Consider the following 17,094-nt stretch of genomic DNA (forward strand, 5'->3'; position numbering starts at 1 on the left):
GAGTAACAATGTGAAGCATTTAAATGGGAGCCCAAATGCTTTTCTTTGATTTTTAGACAGGGGCCATTGGCTATTATTGCCTGCAACAAGGTATTATTCAAGGAGAGAAAAAAAGTAAATTTTCAACCTATGTTTAAAGACTATTTCAGAACTTAAAAACACAGCCTCAATCAGATGATATAACCTAACCATAGACATTGCAGATCTCTAAGGTCTGACTACTATAGAATTGTTTTTTTTTTTTTATTGGTGGATAAACACATCTGATTTGTCAGAGTGTGCTTCAGGGAGCAGAGATAATATAAAAGGAGGTCCGATTACCCAGCATTTGCTTATCATTGAGGGAAGGGGGCAGCAAAACAGCAAAAACAGTTGGGCATAAATATTCAATAAAGCTCTATTCCCATTAGAAAAGCCTGCTTTCTGTTGGTGCAAAAAACGTAGTATCAAGAAGCAATCTTTTCACTTTAATGATTCAATTAAAGTGAAGAGATCTTTGCAATTTAATTATAGCTAAATAATATCTTTGCCATTTTTTTATTGTAACACTACATGTTTTTACTTTTATTAGCAATTTAAGCTCAAGAAAATTAACTTAAAAAATGCATTCCCTAAAAAAATGCTTTAGAAGTACATTAGCACAGTCATAATTTAGTGTTCAAGATAACAGATTCAAGAATCAATGGATGCAGTTATACAATAAAGACATCAAAAGTTAATTGACAAGCCATAGGAACATAATGTATAACATTTTATCTCTGAAGGTGTTTCAGTTACAGTAATCAAAAATTATTCAAAGGAAGAGAACAGAAAAAAGAATAACAATAAAACCCCAAAAAATCGAATGATTTGGGGGGGGGGTTATTTTTATTCTTTTGTTATCTTACTTTTAGAAGAGTCATATATAACAGTTAGATCACTATGTTATTGCATTAAAGTATACACTGTAATTATATAATTTTTAACACTAAATACTCACTGTCTCGATGGTGGACACGCAGACACTTAAGTCCCGATACATTGTCTCTAATCACTACTCTGTTAGATCCCGTGGACTTGTCCACCCGCTCAATGGCTTCATAATCACGGTCCGTGTAATAGAGGAAGTTCTCGAAGACGGCTATTCCCCAGGGGTGCGAGAGGTGCTGCACTATAGTAACTCGGTTTGAGCCATCCACATTCCCTCTTTCAATCTAAAAGATTAGTTATCATTCTGTTAAATCAACTGCATTTACACAGGAAATCCTAAAAGCTCCTATGTATGATCCTGTTAGTTCAATACCTACCCCTAAAATTAGTAACATACGGTAAGAAAGAAAATATATGTCCATCAAGTTAACTAACTAAATAGATGCCATGTATCTATTCTCACAGCCGCTAGCGATATTCTCAAGAGAAACCGGCAGGCTGGTTGTACCCAAGGTAATCAATCAACTTGGCACATTCAGCCTGCCCATTAACAGTTTGAATCTCGGCCGGTTCCTGCTGAGATTCAAATTCGTGTATGGCTGGCCTTAACAGTTGAATTTTTCCCAGCTATATTTGTGAACTACAGAAAAGCCCCTCGTGCTATAGAGAAGGGAAGAGGGGGCATATCACCTGTCCTGGGGGGACCACACTGCTCCTCTATAGATTCAATATGATGTGTTGTCACCCTTTGACTGGAAGTGTATTACTGGCAGTTACCAGGTGAAATTAAGAAAAAAGTCTACATATAGAAAGCTAACACAGCCATCACATCTATGGACTGGTAAGCTGCTATTACTTTTTGTTCTTGTATTTAGATATACTTTAAGGTTTCAGGTGGGGACATGCTAAGTATTAAAGTAACCAAGTATTCAAGCTTTATTGTTATAGATAGGTTGTGGATAGGGACGTTTAGGGGCAGGTAAGGCCTCAAGCCTTACCTGTTGCACCTCGACCCCAGCACAAAACAGTATGACAGAACATTGCTAATAAAATATGTACAGAAACACATTATTACCACTCCATTGCCAGTCACTGCCCAGTAAAGTTTTTGCTCAGCAATGTCTATTGTTATAAACTCCACATGGTCCAGATTGGTGGTGTAAAGGATAGCTGGATTGGAGCCATCCATTTCAGCGGTGGCAATTTTCGGTGGGACACCACTTTCAGTGCCCTGATCTGTCCAATACATCTTTCTAAAAAAATAAAATCGCTTATTTAGAAAATACTTTGCCAAAAAAGTAGAGTAAATCTTATAACAAAACGCATTATCAGTCTATATTTTTCACATTCAGAAAATATGTTTTCCAGTTTTCCAAACACAAAGAGTTCTGAACATAGACTGGGCAAAGAAGAAAACGTTGCAGCATATTTATAATTGAGTGTAGAATGTAGAACCATCTATACTTTCTTTACTGTAGGCTTGGTAACTATGGGCTGATACTATGGTCTCACACTAGGCTAGCTGAACAAAATTATAAAATAAGTAGAACAAATGAGGAACAACGATATTATCAAATAAGAACTAAATGATGAAATAGGATAAAACAAAAGAGCAACAAAATGATAAAGAACAAAATACATATTTACCACACTATATATAGTGTATTCCACATTTTGTTAAGTTACAGCTTTATTCCAAAATCCAATTAATTCATTATTTTCCTCAAAATTCTACAAACAATACCCCATAATGAAAACGTGAAAAAGTTTGACATCTTTGCAAATTTATTAAAAAAAACAAAACAAAACAAAAAATCACATGTACATAAATATTCACAGCCTTTGCGCAATACTTTGTTGAAGCAGCTTTGGCACCAATTATAGCCTCAAATCTTTTTGAGTATGATGCTATAAGCTTGGCACACCTATTTTTGGGCAGTTTCTCCCATTCTTCTTTGCAGAACCTCTCAAGCTCTGTCAGGTTGGATGGATTGGTGCACAGACATTTTTAGATCTCTCTAGAGATGTTCAATCGGGTTCAAGTCTGAGGTCTGGCTGGGCCACTCAAGGACATTCACAGAGTTGTCCCGTAGCCACTCCTTTGTTATCTTGGCTCTGTGCTTAGGGTCATTGTCCTGTTGGAAGGCGAACCTTCACCCCAGTCTGAGGTCCAGAGTGCTATGGAGTAGGTTTTCATCAAGGATGTCTCTGTACATTGCTGCATTCATCTTTCCCTCGATCCTGACTAGTCTCTCAGCTCCTGCCACTGAAAACATCCCCACAGAACGATGCTGCAACCACCATGCTTCACTCTAGGGATGGTATTGGCCAGGTGATACGCTGTGCCTGATTTTCTCCAGACATGGTGCTTGCCAATCAGGCCAGAGAGTTCAATCTTTGTTTCATCAGACCAAATAATTTTGTTCCTCATGGTCTGAGAGCCCTTCAGGTGCCTTTTTGCAAACTCCAGGAGGGCTGTCATGTGTCTTTTACTGAGGAGGCCTGATTGGTGGAGTGCTGTAGAGATGGTTGCTCTTATGTAAGGTTCTCCTCTCTCCACAGAGAAATACTGGAGCCCTGTCAAAATGACCATCGGGTTCTTGGTCACCTGCCTGACATAGGCCCTTCTCCCCCGATCACTCAGGCTGGGCGGCCAACTCTGACTGTTCCTACAGTCCTTCTCAGGCCCAGCCATTGACCGGGTCCTGCTTACACACTGCCCCCTTGGCATGCTCAATACCACCTCAAATTATTTAGGGACAACCCACTCATAGCCCTCGATCACCATGAATGCTTTATTGAGTAACAGAGCATGCACTGTAACTCAAATAAGGATGAAGCTGTGATCCTGGGACACCACCCTGGACACTGCATCATCAGGAACTAAGGCCCACCTTGAGGCACCTGCCTGACCTAGGCTCACGTTGAGGCACCACCTCCACCAGACCTGCATGCGCAATTCTGAGCTCAGCACCACAGCCAATTTTTTTTCCTAGCAACCTTTTCCTATTACTGTCATTTACTGGCAGGAGAAAACTGCCCAGTTTTTACTGGCTGCCAGTAAAAATACTGGTGGTTGGCAACACTGACAGTTAGCATCTATGCAAACAGAAATCAGCTTAATTTACTGAAAAATCAAGGGTGCACATTATAAAATAGACACAAAGGAAAAGGTTTGAACCTTGTTTGATGTTTTATGTTTTTTTTTGTATAGCTTACCCTCTGGCTGGGTCAATAGTGATTCCAACGGGATGTCCAGCCCCGGTAGGTGTACCATTATTTGTAATAAGAGTCTTTCTATATTTTACTTCTCCACGTAGTTTTAAAATCTAAAATAACAAAAAGAACATTTAGTCTTCACTCACTAAACCAGTGATGGGGAACCTTGGCACCCCAGATATTTTGGAACTACATTTCCCATGATGCTCCACTATGCTGCATGGTGCATGACCATCATGGGAAATGTAGTTCCAAAACATCTGGGGTGCCAAGGTTCACCATCACTGCACTAGACCAAAAGAACAAATAAGATTTTGCAGGATCTCAGTTTAACTTCTCCACTAGATTTTTTGTTAACTGTAATTACCATAATACACTGGCCGTCATATTGTCTATAATTGATTTTTTTCTATCAAGTGGAAAAAAAAATTTGAGTATGAAGAGAGGGGAAGCACACATTTTAACTTGTATACATGTATAGAGGGAATATAAGGTGAGGGAGGGCATACTTTGCGCTACCTACACCTATGGGACAGTGGCAGACCAATAGGAAGATAGCTCATTAAATATATATAAAAAATAATTATTTGATTGGTTATAATTTAAAAAAGGCATGACTAGCGGTTTTCTTTAAGTTTAAGGGGTTTATAAATGATCTACTGCGCCACTGGATCAACAGACGACGGCGGGGACAGAAGAAGGAATTGTCCCGTCCTCCCTCCCATGTTGCGGTCCTTTTATTGTTCATTCTCGGATGTATTTGTTATTAAATGTTTATTATTAGCTTGAGCTGTTATAGCTAAGCTAAATATTTGGTTATTTGCTAATGGTATGTGGTATTCGAATAAAGGTTCATGTATAGTATTTATACTTACATTGCTGGTTTTATATTAATGCTAATAAAGGGCCGTGGCCAGTTCAAATCCAATTTTTGATATTGTTTCTTTTATTTATGTTTGGTTTAAGTAATTTTCCTTGGGTGTTCTGCCTACTGTCCCATATAGAATTGATTATATTTTAATTTTCCAACATGTAATACTAGCTCTGATGGTCTACTATTTTTTTTTATTTTCTATTGAATGTTTACCTCAATTGACTGAGTTGCAGGGTTTGTGTAATATAAATTTCCAGAAATCCAGTCTAAAGCCAAGCCAATAGGAGTTCCCATGACGACGGCTGGAGCAAAAACTGTTCTGTTTGTCCCATCTGACTTCACTCTGTGTATTTCACCCTGAAAGCAAAAAAAAATAAAAAATCTTAAGGGGAACATCCATACTCTCCATATTGTTGTGCAAACATTTTGTAAGACAATGTTTAGGATGAACTGCATGTAATCAGCTGAATACATACAATATTGTTATTACAATACATATCCAGGATTGTTTATCTGCCAAGGGATTTCTAATTCTGTGCAGCCAGTTTTACAAACTAGACATTACATCTAGGTCCATGACATCCACTGCAGAAGCCAAGTCTGGTCAACAAGTGACTGCACAACGAAGACACAGAAGCACAGTGATAGGCTAGTGCAACGTTCTCCCCTCCTGCCATTGTGCTGTCGAAGCCAGATTCACTGGTAGTACTGTTCCTTCCTCTTCCGGTTTGAACGCTGTTGCAGGAGGCTAATCTCAAGAGAGATTTAGGTACTTATACTAGCTTCAATTAAATATACATTTAACAAGATTAATTGGTACAAGCCTTAGATATTCAAATAACAGCAATATGGTAAAACACGTTCAGAGATCTATAATAAAGGAGGACTTGAGCAATTCCATTTTAAACTGGTTTGGCAAACTGCTGTGCCCCTCCATGGGATTACAGGGTGTTTGAGGTCTATAGCAAAATACCACCCCTACCCACCAACTCCATGAAAACAGCTACAAAAACCATGTTTTCAGTTCTATTTTGCTTGCAAAATGTATGCTTTTGGGTTTATTTACTAAAGGCAAATCCACTCTGCACTGCAAGTGCACTTGGAGGTGCACTCGGGAGTGCAGTCGCTGTAGATCCGAGGGGGACATGCAAGGAAAATAAAAACAACAATTTTTGCTTCCACATAATTGGATGATAGAAATCAGCAGAGTTTCCCCTCATTTCAGATCTTAGGTCTACCTTATGTCTTCTAAGTGCACTTACAGTGCACAGTGGATTTGCCTTTAGTAAATAAACCCCAATGTATTAAAGCAGAACTAAACATTCTCAGTTAGCATTAATTATGTTCAATCCTTATGCTGCTAGCATTAGTACAATGTGTAAATAAGAAGGTATATTAGATTTACTTGTTCTAAACTTTTTTTTTACATTTCTTCAGTTGCTTTCTGGTTTCTATGCCAAAATGATGTCATACATCCCAGGAAAATTCATGGATGTTTTTTTATTATTTTTCTTTCATCTGGATGAGGAGAGGAGGGAATTTCTCAGCTAAGCACACCCTTATGCCTGCATGCCTTAGCTAAAGGCAGATAGAATCAAGGAAGTAAAGGCTACATGAATAATCTGCCCTTACACAAGACGACTGCAGATAGAAATGCTAAGGGAGTGATTTCTCAACAAAATAAAGCAGGAAGTCATGGATAAATGGTGAGTTTACTTTGAATATAAAAAATGAAAGTGGTTGTAAAGGCAGAAGGTTTTTTTAATCTTAATATATTCTATGCATTAACCTCCTGTGTGCTGCAGCCCCCCTAATACTTACCTTAGCCCCCTCTCTATCCAGCGATGTTCACGAGTGCCTCAGCCACCCGGGGCTCTCTCTCCTGATTGGCTGAGACACAGCTGTGCTTCAATTAGCTCCCACTGCTGTCACTCAAACTCAGTTTTTCAATCAGTAGAGAGAGGCGGCGGGGTATTCAACAGGAGGGAGGGGCCAGGAGCTCCAGCCAGGGACCTGAGAAGAGCCTGTTCACACTACCGCGACCAGAAAGTCGCCCCATGAAGGAGCGACTTTTTAGCAGAGACTTGTAAGAGACTTGTAAGATAGGCGACTTTGTCTGTGGGGAATGCCTGGGTAATCTTTTTCTTCTGATCACAGTCGCTTGAAAATAGATAAGGATGCCACTTAGAGGCGACTCCCATTGAAGTCTATGTGCACAAGTCGGATAGAGGTCGCCTTGAAGTAGTACAGGAACCTTTTCTGAAGTCGGAGTGACTTCAGTAGTCCATATTAAGACGGCTCTCATTCATTTACATTGAATTTGTAATGACAAGCAACTTGGGGCGACTTGAGGGCACACAAGTCACGTCCCAAGTTGGAGTAGTGTGAACTGGCTCGAAGAAGAGGATCTGGGCTGCTCTGTACAAAACCACTTCATAGGGCAGGTAAGTATAACATGTCTGACATTTTAATAGAAAAAAAAACCAAGACTTTACAAATACAATCGCTTTAATCAAATTGCAATTTCCGTTTGTAGTGCTCAGATACAGTTTAGTTCTGATTTAATATAAAAAAGAAATATGTAATTATTTCAGATTCATAATCAATAAATTACAGCATTTACTTAAAAGTGTTTTACTTACTGGATGTTCAATCCAGTATAGCATTTGCTCCTCGTCATCAAAATCCACATCATACCCATTGCGAATACCCGCTATTGGTACCATGGCATCATTGGTCAATACTTCTGGGTTAAGAGACATCCCATATATGATATTATCTCTTATGACAATGAGGAAAGGCTTGTCATCTGGGTAAAGGAAACAAACAGATTAGTTAAATGAGAAAAATGTCATTCACACTTAGTCCCAGGTTCACACTGGTGTGATGTGGGAAACCCTGCGAATCAGTGCCGCTTTCCGCATCATACCAGAATCACACAGTGGTTCACACTGAGATCTTCAAATCGCTGGGGGTGTCAATGTAAAGTTAATGACACCCCAGATCGGTTCGCAGATCGCAGTGCGAACTGTGAAATGGTGCAGGGATCTGATCACATAGGCGTGAACACTCGTGCGGTTCGATTCCAGTGCAAACCAAAAAAAAGGGTTCTGCACCATTTTGGTGAGAATGTGATGCGATTTCAGCCATAAAATCGCATCGCACAGACATTTCATGTGATCTGCACAGCAATGCGGTGCAAATCACATGCAATGTCTGGCATCGCACTAGTGTGAACCGGCACTTAGACATTTTTAATCAATGCAACCTATCACTAGACATTTAGCAATGACTAGGAGTAATGTCTTTGATGCAAAGAAATATATTTTTCATCTCAATAGTAAATGTTTAAAAATATAACTTTTTGTGTTTAGTACAGAGTGGGGAAGACATAGAACTTGTTGAGTTTTGATTTACAGCCTGCATCTCTAACGCGTAGATTTACTCTCACTTCCTGTCATGAGAGGAAGTGAGAGGAAACCTCTCCAGTGGGTATACAAACTTCAACAATATACTTTTTTAGTAAAATGGAAAAGGGTTAGATGATCTGTCAGATTATTACTACTATTCACAGCACTGTAAAAGTGATCGGGTGGCTGTAAAGACAACTGATCATGGACTAAAAAAAAAAAAAAAAATGATGAAGCTCTGATTCAGGTATATCAATTTGCTGAAGGGATGTTTAAATATGCACATCGGTCAGAAAGTGGTTAAAGTGTATGCAAAGACAAACTTTTCTTTTTTTTTTTTTAGATGGGTGTGGAAGGGTTAGATCCTCAGTCATGTTTTTATAGCCATGAATGTTAACACTTGAGAGATTCACCCTCTCTCTTGGCATTGACTACTATTGGCATTGAAAGGGATTAAAAATCGAAAAAGTTTGAGTTGTTTCTGGAACAAGAGGTGAAGGGAAATGTGAACTTATTCTGATATACCCTCACTGTGGTGAGATTTTCTGGTATTTTCTGTTTTCTCTGTAGGACAGGAAGTGAAGGACATAAACACAAACAAGATTGTAAATCATTGCCTTATTTATTCAAAAAGCTTTATATGCATTTTAATCTTGTTAACCAAACAACCAAGAGCCCACTGACACTGAATTGATGTTATTATGTTAACATTTGTTGCTTTAAGGCAGCCTATTCAATCTGAATGAAATTCGTTTTCAGAACTCAGGCCACCACTATGTATAGTATGTGCATTGTGGTGCATGATGCGACTGCTGTGCGTCTTGTGTTGCAAACTTCTGTACAATGCATTGGGGTGTTGTTCACAATGTACAGCTCAGCATTGCACTGCATATAGAGCAGGTGCACACACGTTAATACATGCACTTTAACGCATGTTGCCACAATGCACAAGTGGGATTAGGCCCTTAATTTGAGTAACATTGGCCACAAACATTGTAACAAATTAATGTGAGCCATTGTGCAGGTTATTAGGTGCTTGTGATCAAGTGATTGTGCTGTTGTGCCACTCTTTGGGAATTGCTGATTGCAGATCTAAATATCACATTCCAACAAGTCCCATGTGAATGAGTGATCTGAGATATGTACTAACGTGGGGTTACATTGTAGTGCAGACAAAAATGAATTCAAAATGAATGGCACCGTGCTGCCAATCATGTGTTAGCACAAAGAAACAATGTGAATCCAGCTGTAAACCGATGTGAATGTCAAACAAGTAAGTGACTGTCGATGGCCAACACTAACACTTGCCTTTCCTGCAATATACACAACACACTTCATAGTAAGATACTGGGGCTGATTTACTAAATGCAACTAAACTGTGCACTTTGCAAGTGCAGGTGCACTCATTTACCTTAGTAAACATAATGTGATAAAGCTTAATTTTGCAAAGAACACCCAATCAGGTGCAAGGGAAATAAAAAAAAAATTGTTTGCACATGATTGGATGATGGAAATCAGTAGAGCTTTACCACATTTACTAAGCTCTGGAGAAAATGAGTGCAATAGCACATACAAAGCGCACAGTCCATTTGCCGTTAGTAAATCAACCCCAATGTGATTTACAGCATGTATCCAATACGTGCAGAGCATGTCTTTCATTACTTTTAATTCATTATTCCCGTAAGAAAAGCCAGATTTTCACCCATGGTGGTTTACAAAGGAACCATCCGTGAAATGTAACAGCAACAAAAACATTTATATTATAGGTTAAATGGAATGTTTAATTGACCTGTCTTAATTAGGATAGACTTCTGCCTTTACTGGGTTTCCGCTTCACTACACTTGTCATTATCATTCCATTTAAAGAAACCACACTAATTAAACTTTTAAACATAACATTGCTACGTTAACCAAGCATATGTTATAAGACAGTCCATTACATGCACTGCTGTTTTCTTCACAACTATCCAAATGAATAAAGAGCAAAATGTGCTAATGATGGACTCCAGGCAGACATAAAAGATACAGATTATCATAGTTCTGTATGAGTTAATACATCAATAAATGTATTATTTAAATGAATGCAGTATAAATGCCTACATTTTATTTGGTATCAGCCACTTGCTATCCAGTATACAACAAAGCTCAAATTGGGAGAGGGAGAAGCAGCATAAGGAGCCAATCAGGCTTGCTGCAATGTTAGAATGACACATGGCAATAGGAGGGGAGGGGAGGGCAGAGTGACAAAGCCCACCAATCTGCTGCTTCTTGTTCACTGTCCAGTCATAGGCTGGGGGAGAGCCAAGATTTGCACATGTTACCTAAATGTATAACCCATCTTTAAAAAAAATAATAAATGCACCTGTGAGAAAACTCAAGTTAGGCAATAGCAATATATTGTAGAAAGGTCCAGAACAACATAACTAGGCCCGGCGGGTAGACACGACCCTCTGATGCTGTCTGGATCCACTTATGAACTGTAACAGTGGTCTGTAGACTTGCATCTGCAACAAGGATTGGAATGTGGCCTGGCTGGTCCACACCCACATGGGAACCTACTTAAAGAAGGAAGATGTAGTCCCTGCACTGTCCCTACTCCTGCGGAACCTTTCCCTTCCTCTAAGCACTGTACTTGCCAGATGGGGAACCTGTCCCTTCACTAGCCACTCACATAAAGAGCACCAATCCAAGGAGCTAGACTTAAATAGACTCTGCCTGACCCAGAATGGCCACTGAAGTCACGTGGAACAGCTGTCTCCTGTGGTCACAGGAAGTCACAGAGGAACCAATTTCCTCCCAACTTCCTTCCCCTTTATGTATTGCTGCTTGGTATGGGGGCACCCAAGCCGAGCCACAGCCCCCTGTGTCCATTCAGACACGGGGCTGTGGCCCGGCTCCATCCCTTTCTCTTCTTATTGACTGACTGATTTTGTTTGACAGTTGCAGGAGCCAATGGTGCCGTGCTGCTGTCTCAGCCAATGAGGAGGGGAGTCCCGGGCAGCCGAGACCCTCCTGAAACATCGCTGGATCGAGATAGACTTCAAGTAAGCATAAGGGGGGCTGCTGCACACAGAAGGCTTTTTATCTGTTTATCCTAATGCATAGAATGCATTAAGATAAAAAACCTTCTGTTTTTACAACCATTTTAAGATCCCTACGTGCAACAATTTAGAGCGGCACTAGGATTTGGTTGTATGTGAGCTGAATTTATTTTTTTTTTTTTTTGTGAGCTGTTGATGCCTTTATATTTGTGGAAAAAATGTTGCATATGTCTACTGAGATTATATGCATGAACGGATCTACTTGTCGCTATTTACCCGTGATATGGAAGCCGCATATATTGTGATATGGCTTTATTTATATTTGTGTGCTAAATTTAAAAAAACCTAATAAAAATAATTTGAAATAATTTATTATAATCTATGGAAATGTTCTTTCTTGGCTCCTTTCACATGAAGTGGAGTCTAATTCAATCAGCAGGAGATCTGTGAGGAGATCCCATGCTGAATCAGAGCTTAAGGGGAAGGATGTCAATTTTGTTACATCCATTCCTGTTCAGTTTGTTCTCGGCGGACACGTGACAGCTCAATGGGCGGCCGGATGTAAACAGTATATATATATATATATATATATATATATATATATATATATATATATATATATATACATACATACATATACACACACACACACACATATATATATATATATATTTATGGATTTAAAAATAATCTGCCATCTGTTTAAATTTTGCTACCTCTGATCCATCAAATTTAGGTTGAAAAAATCTAAACTGGCACCTAGATGGACCCGGAGGTAAACGGGTGTAAACAGAAACAAGTCTATTTACATCCACCTGTCCATAGGGCTGCATGGAACTTCCGATCAGATGCCCCAGAAAAACAGACAGGCGGACCTGATTGGAATGCCCTTGTAATGGGCCTTTAGACTGGAATTTGCTATACGAAGCTTTTAATTTATGTGCTGGTATGTGATAACCACAAGCTTACTGGCTAATTCATACAAGGAATCATTTCCCCCAGTTCTGGGTTCTCTTCATATACTCCATCTTTAATTTCTTACATACCACCATGTGTGCTTTGAACTGTTTGGAACACTTAACTACCTTTTAATTGGCATAGGCTGTCTGTTTTAATCTAGTCAAGGTAATATCAGATCTCAAGGTGCTCTATATTGCTATGTTGAAATGAAGACAATGGTTAAGAATGAGCATACCAAAATCTAATCTATGTGCTGAAAGTTTGTGCTGAGAGACAAAAATAACACTGTCATCGGGGATTAGTTTCATAATAAGTCTCAGAAGACTGAGCAAAGCCTTTTTTTCTAACCATTAACAATAATTAAAATCTTTCACAATTAAATTAACTGGTGATACCATCTCTATTGCTTCAGAGCTGCCAACATAAGGCTTTTCATTCACTGAAAACACTGTACGTTTTGGAGAGTCTATAGATATAAGAGACCTGGGGAATGATGGTGGTCTTGTGAGCAGTCTTCCTCAGCGACTTGATCAGCAATTAACTAGTCATCCAACATTTGGGGGAATACATGTACAGGCAAGAATCTGCTAATGATTTTTTTTTTTTAAATAAAAAAAACAAACAAAAAAAAAAAACATTATGCCGTCCAGTTCTGGGCACCGGTCCTCAGGAAGGATGTGCTGGAACTGGAGAGAGTCCAGAGAAGGGCTAATAAAGGGACTGGAGGATCTCAGCTATGAGGAAAGACTGCAAGCATTGAACTTATTTTCTCTGGAGAAGAGACCCTTTAGAGGGGATATGATATCAATGTACAAATACCGTACTGGCGACCCTAGCATAGGGAACAAACTATTCAGTGAAAGGGAATATAAAAGGACTCATGGCCATTCGCTAAAATTAGAAGAAAAGCGGTTTAACCTTAAATTGCGTAAAGGATTCTAAACCGTCAGAGCGGTAAGAATGTGGAGTTCTCTTCCGCAAGCAGTGGTGTCAGCAGGGAGCATTGATAGATTCAAAAAACTATTAGATGGGCACCCTAACGACCACAACATACAGGGGTATACAATGTACTATTGACATAAACACTTATACACACATTCATCATAGGTTGAACTGGATACACTGGTGTCTTTTTTTAAACCTCACTAACTATGTAACTATGTATGTAAACCCTAACAATGAACTTCTCTTAGCTACCATTTGGGCTGGTAAATATACAATTTTGTTAATTTTGGTAAAGAAGTGCAATAAAAAGTCAGTTTATTAAGTCAGATATTTAAAGTTGTCTTGCAGAGAATAGGAGAGAAAGAGTGTTTAAGAGGTGTAGCTCAACTACAGTGGCATTGCAGAGGGATAGGAAGTCAAGAAGAACATGTATCATCTATGGTTTCCTGGGTCACTGGGGGAGCTATCTGATTGGATGCTGGCATCTAATGGGACTCTAGCAGGAATCTTGGGTCGGCAGAGTCAAGTTAACACCCTGGCTCCCAGGCTTGGCGTGCATTTTGCATGTGGGTAGTCTAGGGACAGGTCGCCCATCTGTCAGGGACAGCAATTAGCGGCAGGGAGAGGTTCCACATGAGTAAAGAAAAAGCAAGGACACACCATCCTTCCTGGAATCCTCCCTATTTGGGCACAGACTGGCCAGGCCACATTCCACCCCTCGAGACAGATGTTGAAGGTGTACCCGAGACCCACTGCTATGCTCTTCGCTGCAACATTCAGTGAGTGCACCAGGTCGGGTTTTCTTTTTTTGGGTAGTTGTGCTTTGTTGAACTTAACTTCAATGAGGTTCTGTTTTGGCACTTGGACTCTGAGTGTTTACTGCCGCCACACCACGCTGCACCTCCCCACATACTGACACTACTTAGTCCACAAAAATGCTGTGTGCTGTCAGATCAGAACAGAACTTTGGAGCAGAGTGCATTTCTGACAGATCAACAGGAATTTTCTGTACTTACAGGAATATAACATGGGAAAAGGAGGATCACAGCTAACCTTTACAGCAAAAACAGTTTTTTTTTTTTTCACTTAATGGGCATTTCATATTTTTGGCTGGAGTCCAACTTTAAAGAAGATGAGTAATGTAAATGAAATTGCAAAACTTTTCAACACTACTCTTCATTTTGATAGCAAGAGTGCACTATTAGTCATTAGAACAATGTTTGAAATTATCCTACAGCTGCATTTTTCAATTAACAAACACCCATGTATGTACGGTAGGCACCCAATGAGACCCTAAAATCGAAACTTCGTACCTAAGATATAAATTTGTAGAAATGCTATGCAACAAACAATCATATCAATATAGCAGTGCACATGCCTGCAACTAACATGCACCGAGTTGGAAAAAAAACCTTTCAAGGAAGGAGAAAAACACAATAGGAAAGGATTTAATGAAAAACAGATTACAGGGCCATTAGGTAGTGGATGTGCAATGAATAGGTATAGGAGTGTGAAACGCGTTTGCTGTTGTTCCTATAGCTGTTTGTGCAAATCTCACCCTTGTTTTTAATGATTTTTCAATAAACATGGACTTTTAGGCCCCGTTCACACAGGGGCGATCCGACTTGGGGGGGCGACCTCCGAGGTCGGGGTGCGAGCAGCGCGCCGCGACCTCGGAGCGGCCGGCACGGACTTCATAACATTGAAGTCTATGACGGTCGCGCCGGGTTGCCCCAAAGAAGCTCCGGACCCTTTTTCTAAGTCGGAGCGACTTGTGTCGCTCCTATTAGAACGGGTCCGCAGCTTCCCTATGGAAGGCGACCTACGGCGACCTGTGAGGCGACCAGGTCGCCTTAGTGTGAACAGGGACTTAATGCTGGGAGTGCCACTATCTCCTTTGTCTACATAGTATCCTTGGTTGCAGACCAGGCAGGCACCCGGCACCCCACGGCAGTACAAGATTCTACTTGGTGATCTTTAGGAGCAGTGCAGCCCTTCTGCTTTTTTTAGTGCTTTTTTATTGGATGTGTACAGATTAAATTTGGAGAGTAACGCTGGCCATATATGTTCAATACTCTTGTACAATTTTCCTTTAGATTTACCAAAAACGATATAATACAAAGTAAAAACTTTCAATTGTAAAACAATTAGGCAGGCCCTTGCACTACATAGTTTAGGGTAAATCTAAAAGAAATTTGTACAAGAAACATATAAGGCCAGCCTAATGCCTTGTACACATGATCAGATAATCGTACGAGAAAAATTGCTTTCAAATTGATCGTACAATAATCTGATCGTTAGTACGCAGCTTTCGATAGCCGATCACGACATTTCTTCCAACAAAATCCGAAGGGACAAACTAAAAATCGTTAGACAAAGACCACGCATGATCAGAAACACTAAAATAACCCTCAAAAAGCCTGGCTGCCATTGTTTTTGTTTTGCACTATCTGATACGTAGCTACACAACCAGGAAGCTTTTCCAGAATCGTACAAAAAAAAAATCATAAGTTTAGTATGCATTGCTGAATTTGATACTAGTATCATGCAACAAAATGCTAACGATAAGTTGTCCAATTATCTGGTCAAGTGTACGAGGCATAGGCTTCGTTCACACAGCTGTAGAAAATGCACATACAAGTGTTTTTTAATCATGGATCTAAACACAGCTGCATTTTTTTCAATGGAGCAATCCACACAGGTGTGTAAACATGCACATCATTCTGATTTGAAAAACAATCTGAAATTCTTAATCATGGTGGTGTGGGGGTACCCCGTGTCCTGATTAATATAATCTACTTACCATAACACATATCATTCAACCTTAAATATGCTCAAGTCAGCTGACACGCTGTTCGCTTGATACCCTTGCTCTCGAGTTGGTACAGTCCTAAGTTACTATTGACCCCCTTTCACCCTCCTACTCCATTACCCCTGGTTATTTACCGATATGCGTTATTATTGTGCAAGTTTTGCTTGTTCTTATAGGAAACGTGTTATACTTTCTATGTATTAATGTTTATCGATACTGTATGTAAAACCTTTTTCTCAAAATGCAATAAAATCTTTTTGGAAGAAAAAAAAAAAAATCTGCATCTAAGAACATGTGCATTATGCGCTTATGTGTATAAACGCATGTATACACATTTGTGAGCATGTAAATTAAGCCAAAACAAAGGGGGAAAAGAAATTATCATTATGTATGCATATGTGTCTTCAAACATTGAAATGCATCTATACATATGTATTTTACTGATCATTACATAGGAACTTTTCTCCTAGAAAGTACACATGTAATAACATCAGTAAAATGTTTATGCCATTAGAATTAAGCCTTAGGCTAGTGCAATGTATCACTTTAAGACACTACTACTATTAAACATGATTTTGTGGTCCTGTTTCTATACATTCTAATATAAAAATAATACAATGTTCACATGAAATGACCTGTGTTGCCAAATTTCAACATGTAGGTTAATTATCCTTTGCTGATTGTCGGTTATCTGTATGTTCTTTAATAATCAGTAGTATAACTAACTTTGTTCTGTACTCTTTAAATCCGCGCAGCCCAATGATGAAAAGTCTAACCTCTATCTACCACCTCCTTCCACTACAAAGAAGCACCAAGCTGTTCGCTGACAGGCTGCCAGATGGTATCAGCAGAAGAACAAGACATGATTGTATTATAAAGCCTCCACTTTAAGCTTCTGGACACTTTTGAAGTACTGAGAATGTA

General features: G+C 39.4%; 1 protein-coding gene across 1 annotated transcript in view; it reads right to left on the reverse strand.

Annotated features, from left to right (window-relative positions):
• The window catches only part of LRP2 (LDL receptor related protein 2), a 369,604-nt gene that overhangs the window by 168,874 nt on the left and 183,636 nt on the right, over nucleotides 1-17,094 (reverse strand). Inside the window, exons 32-36 of the mRNA XM_082260064.1 lie at nucleotides 7,645-7,811; nucleotides 5,216-5,359; nucleotides 4,129-4,238; nucleotides 1,985-2,162; nucleotides 980-1,193 (exon numbers count right to left, since the gene is read on the reverse strand). Coding sequence (XP_082116190.1) covers nucleotides 980-1,193; nucleotides 1,985-2,162; nucleotides 4,129-4,238; nucleotides 5,216-5,359; nucleotides 7,645-7,811 — 813 coding nt within the window. The remainder of the gene's footprint in view (nucleotides 1-979; nucleotides 1,194-1,984; nucleotides 2,163-4,128; nucleotides 4,239-5,215; nucleotides 5,360-7,644; nucleotides 7,812-17,094) is intronic.

The sequence above is a fragment of the Pelophylax lessonae genome (genome assembly GCF_965119305.1).
Source record: "Pelophylax lessonae genome assembly, chromosome: 6".
Taxonomy (NCBI): Eukaryota; Metazoa; Chordata; class Amphibia; order Anura; family Ranidae; genus Pelophylax; species Pelophylax lessonae.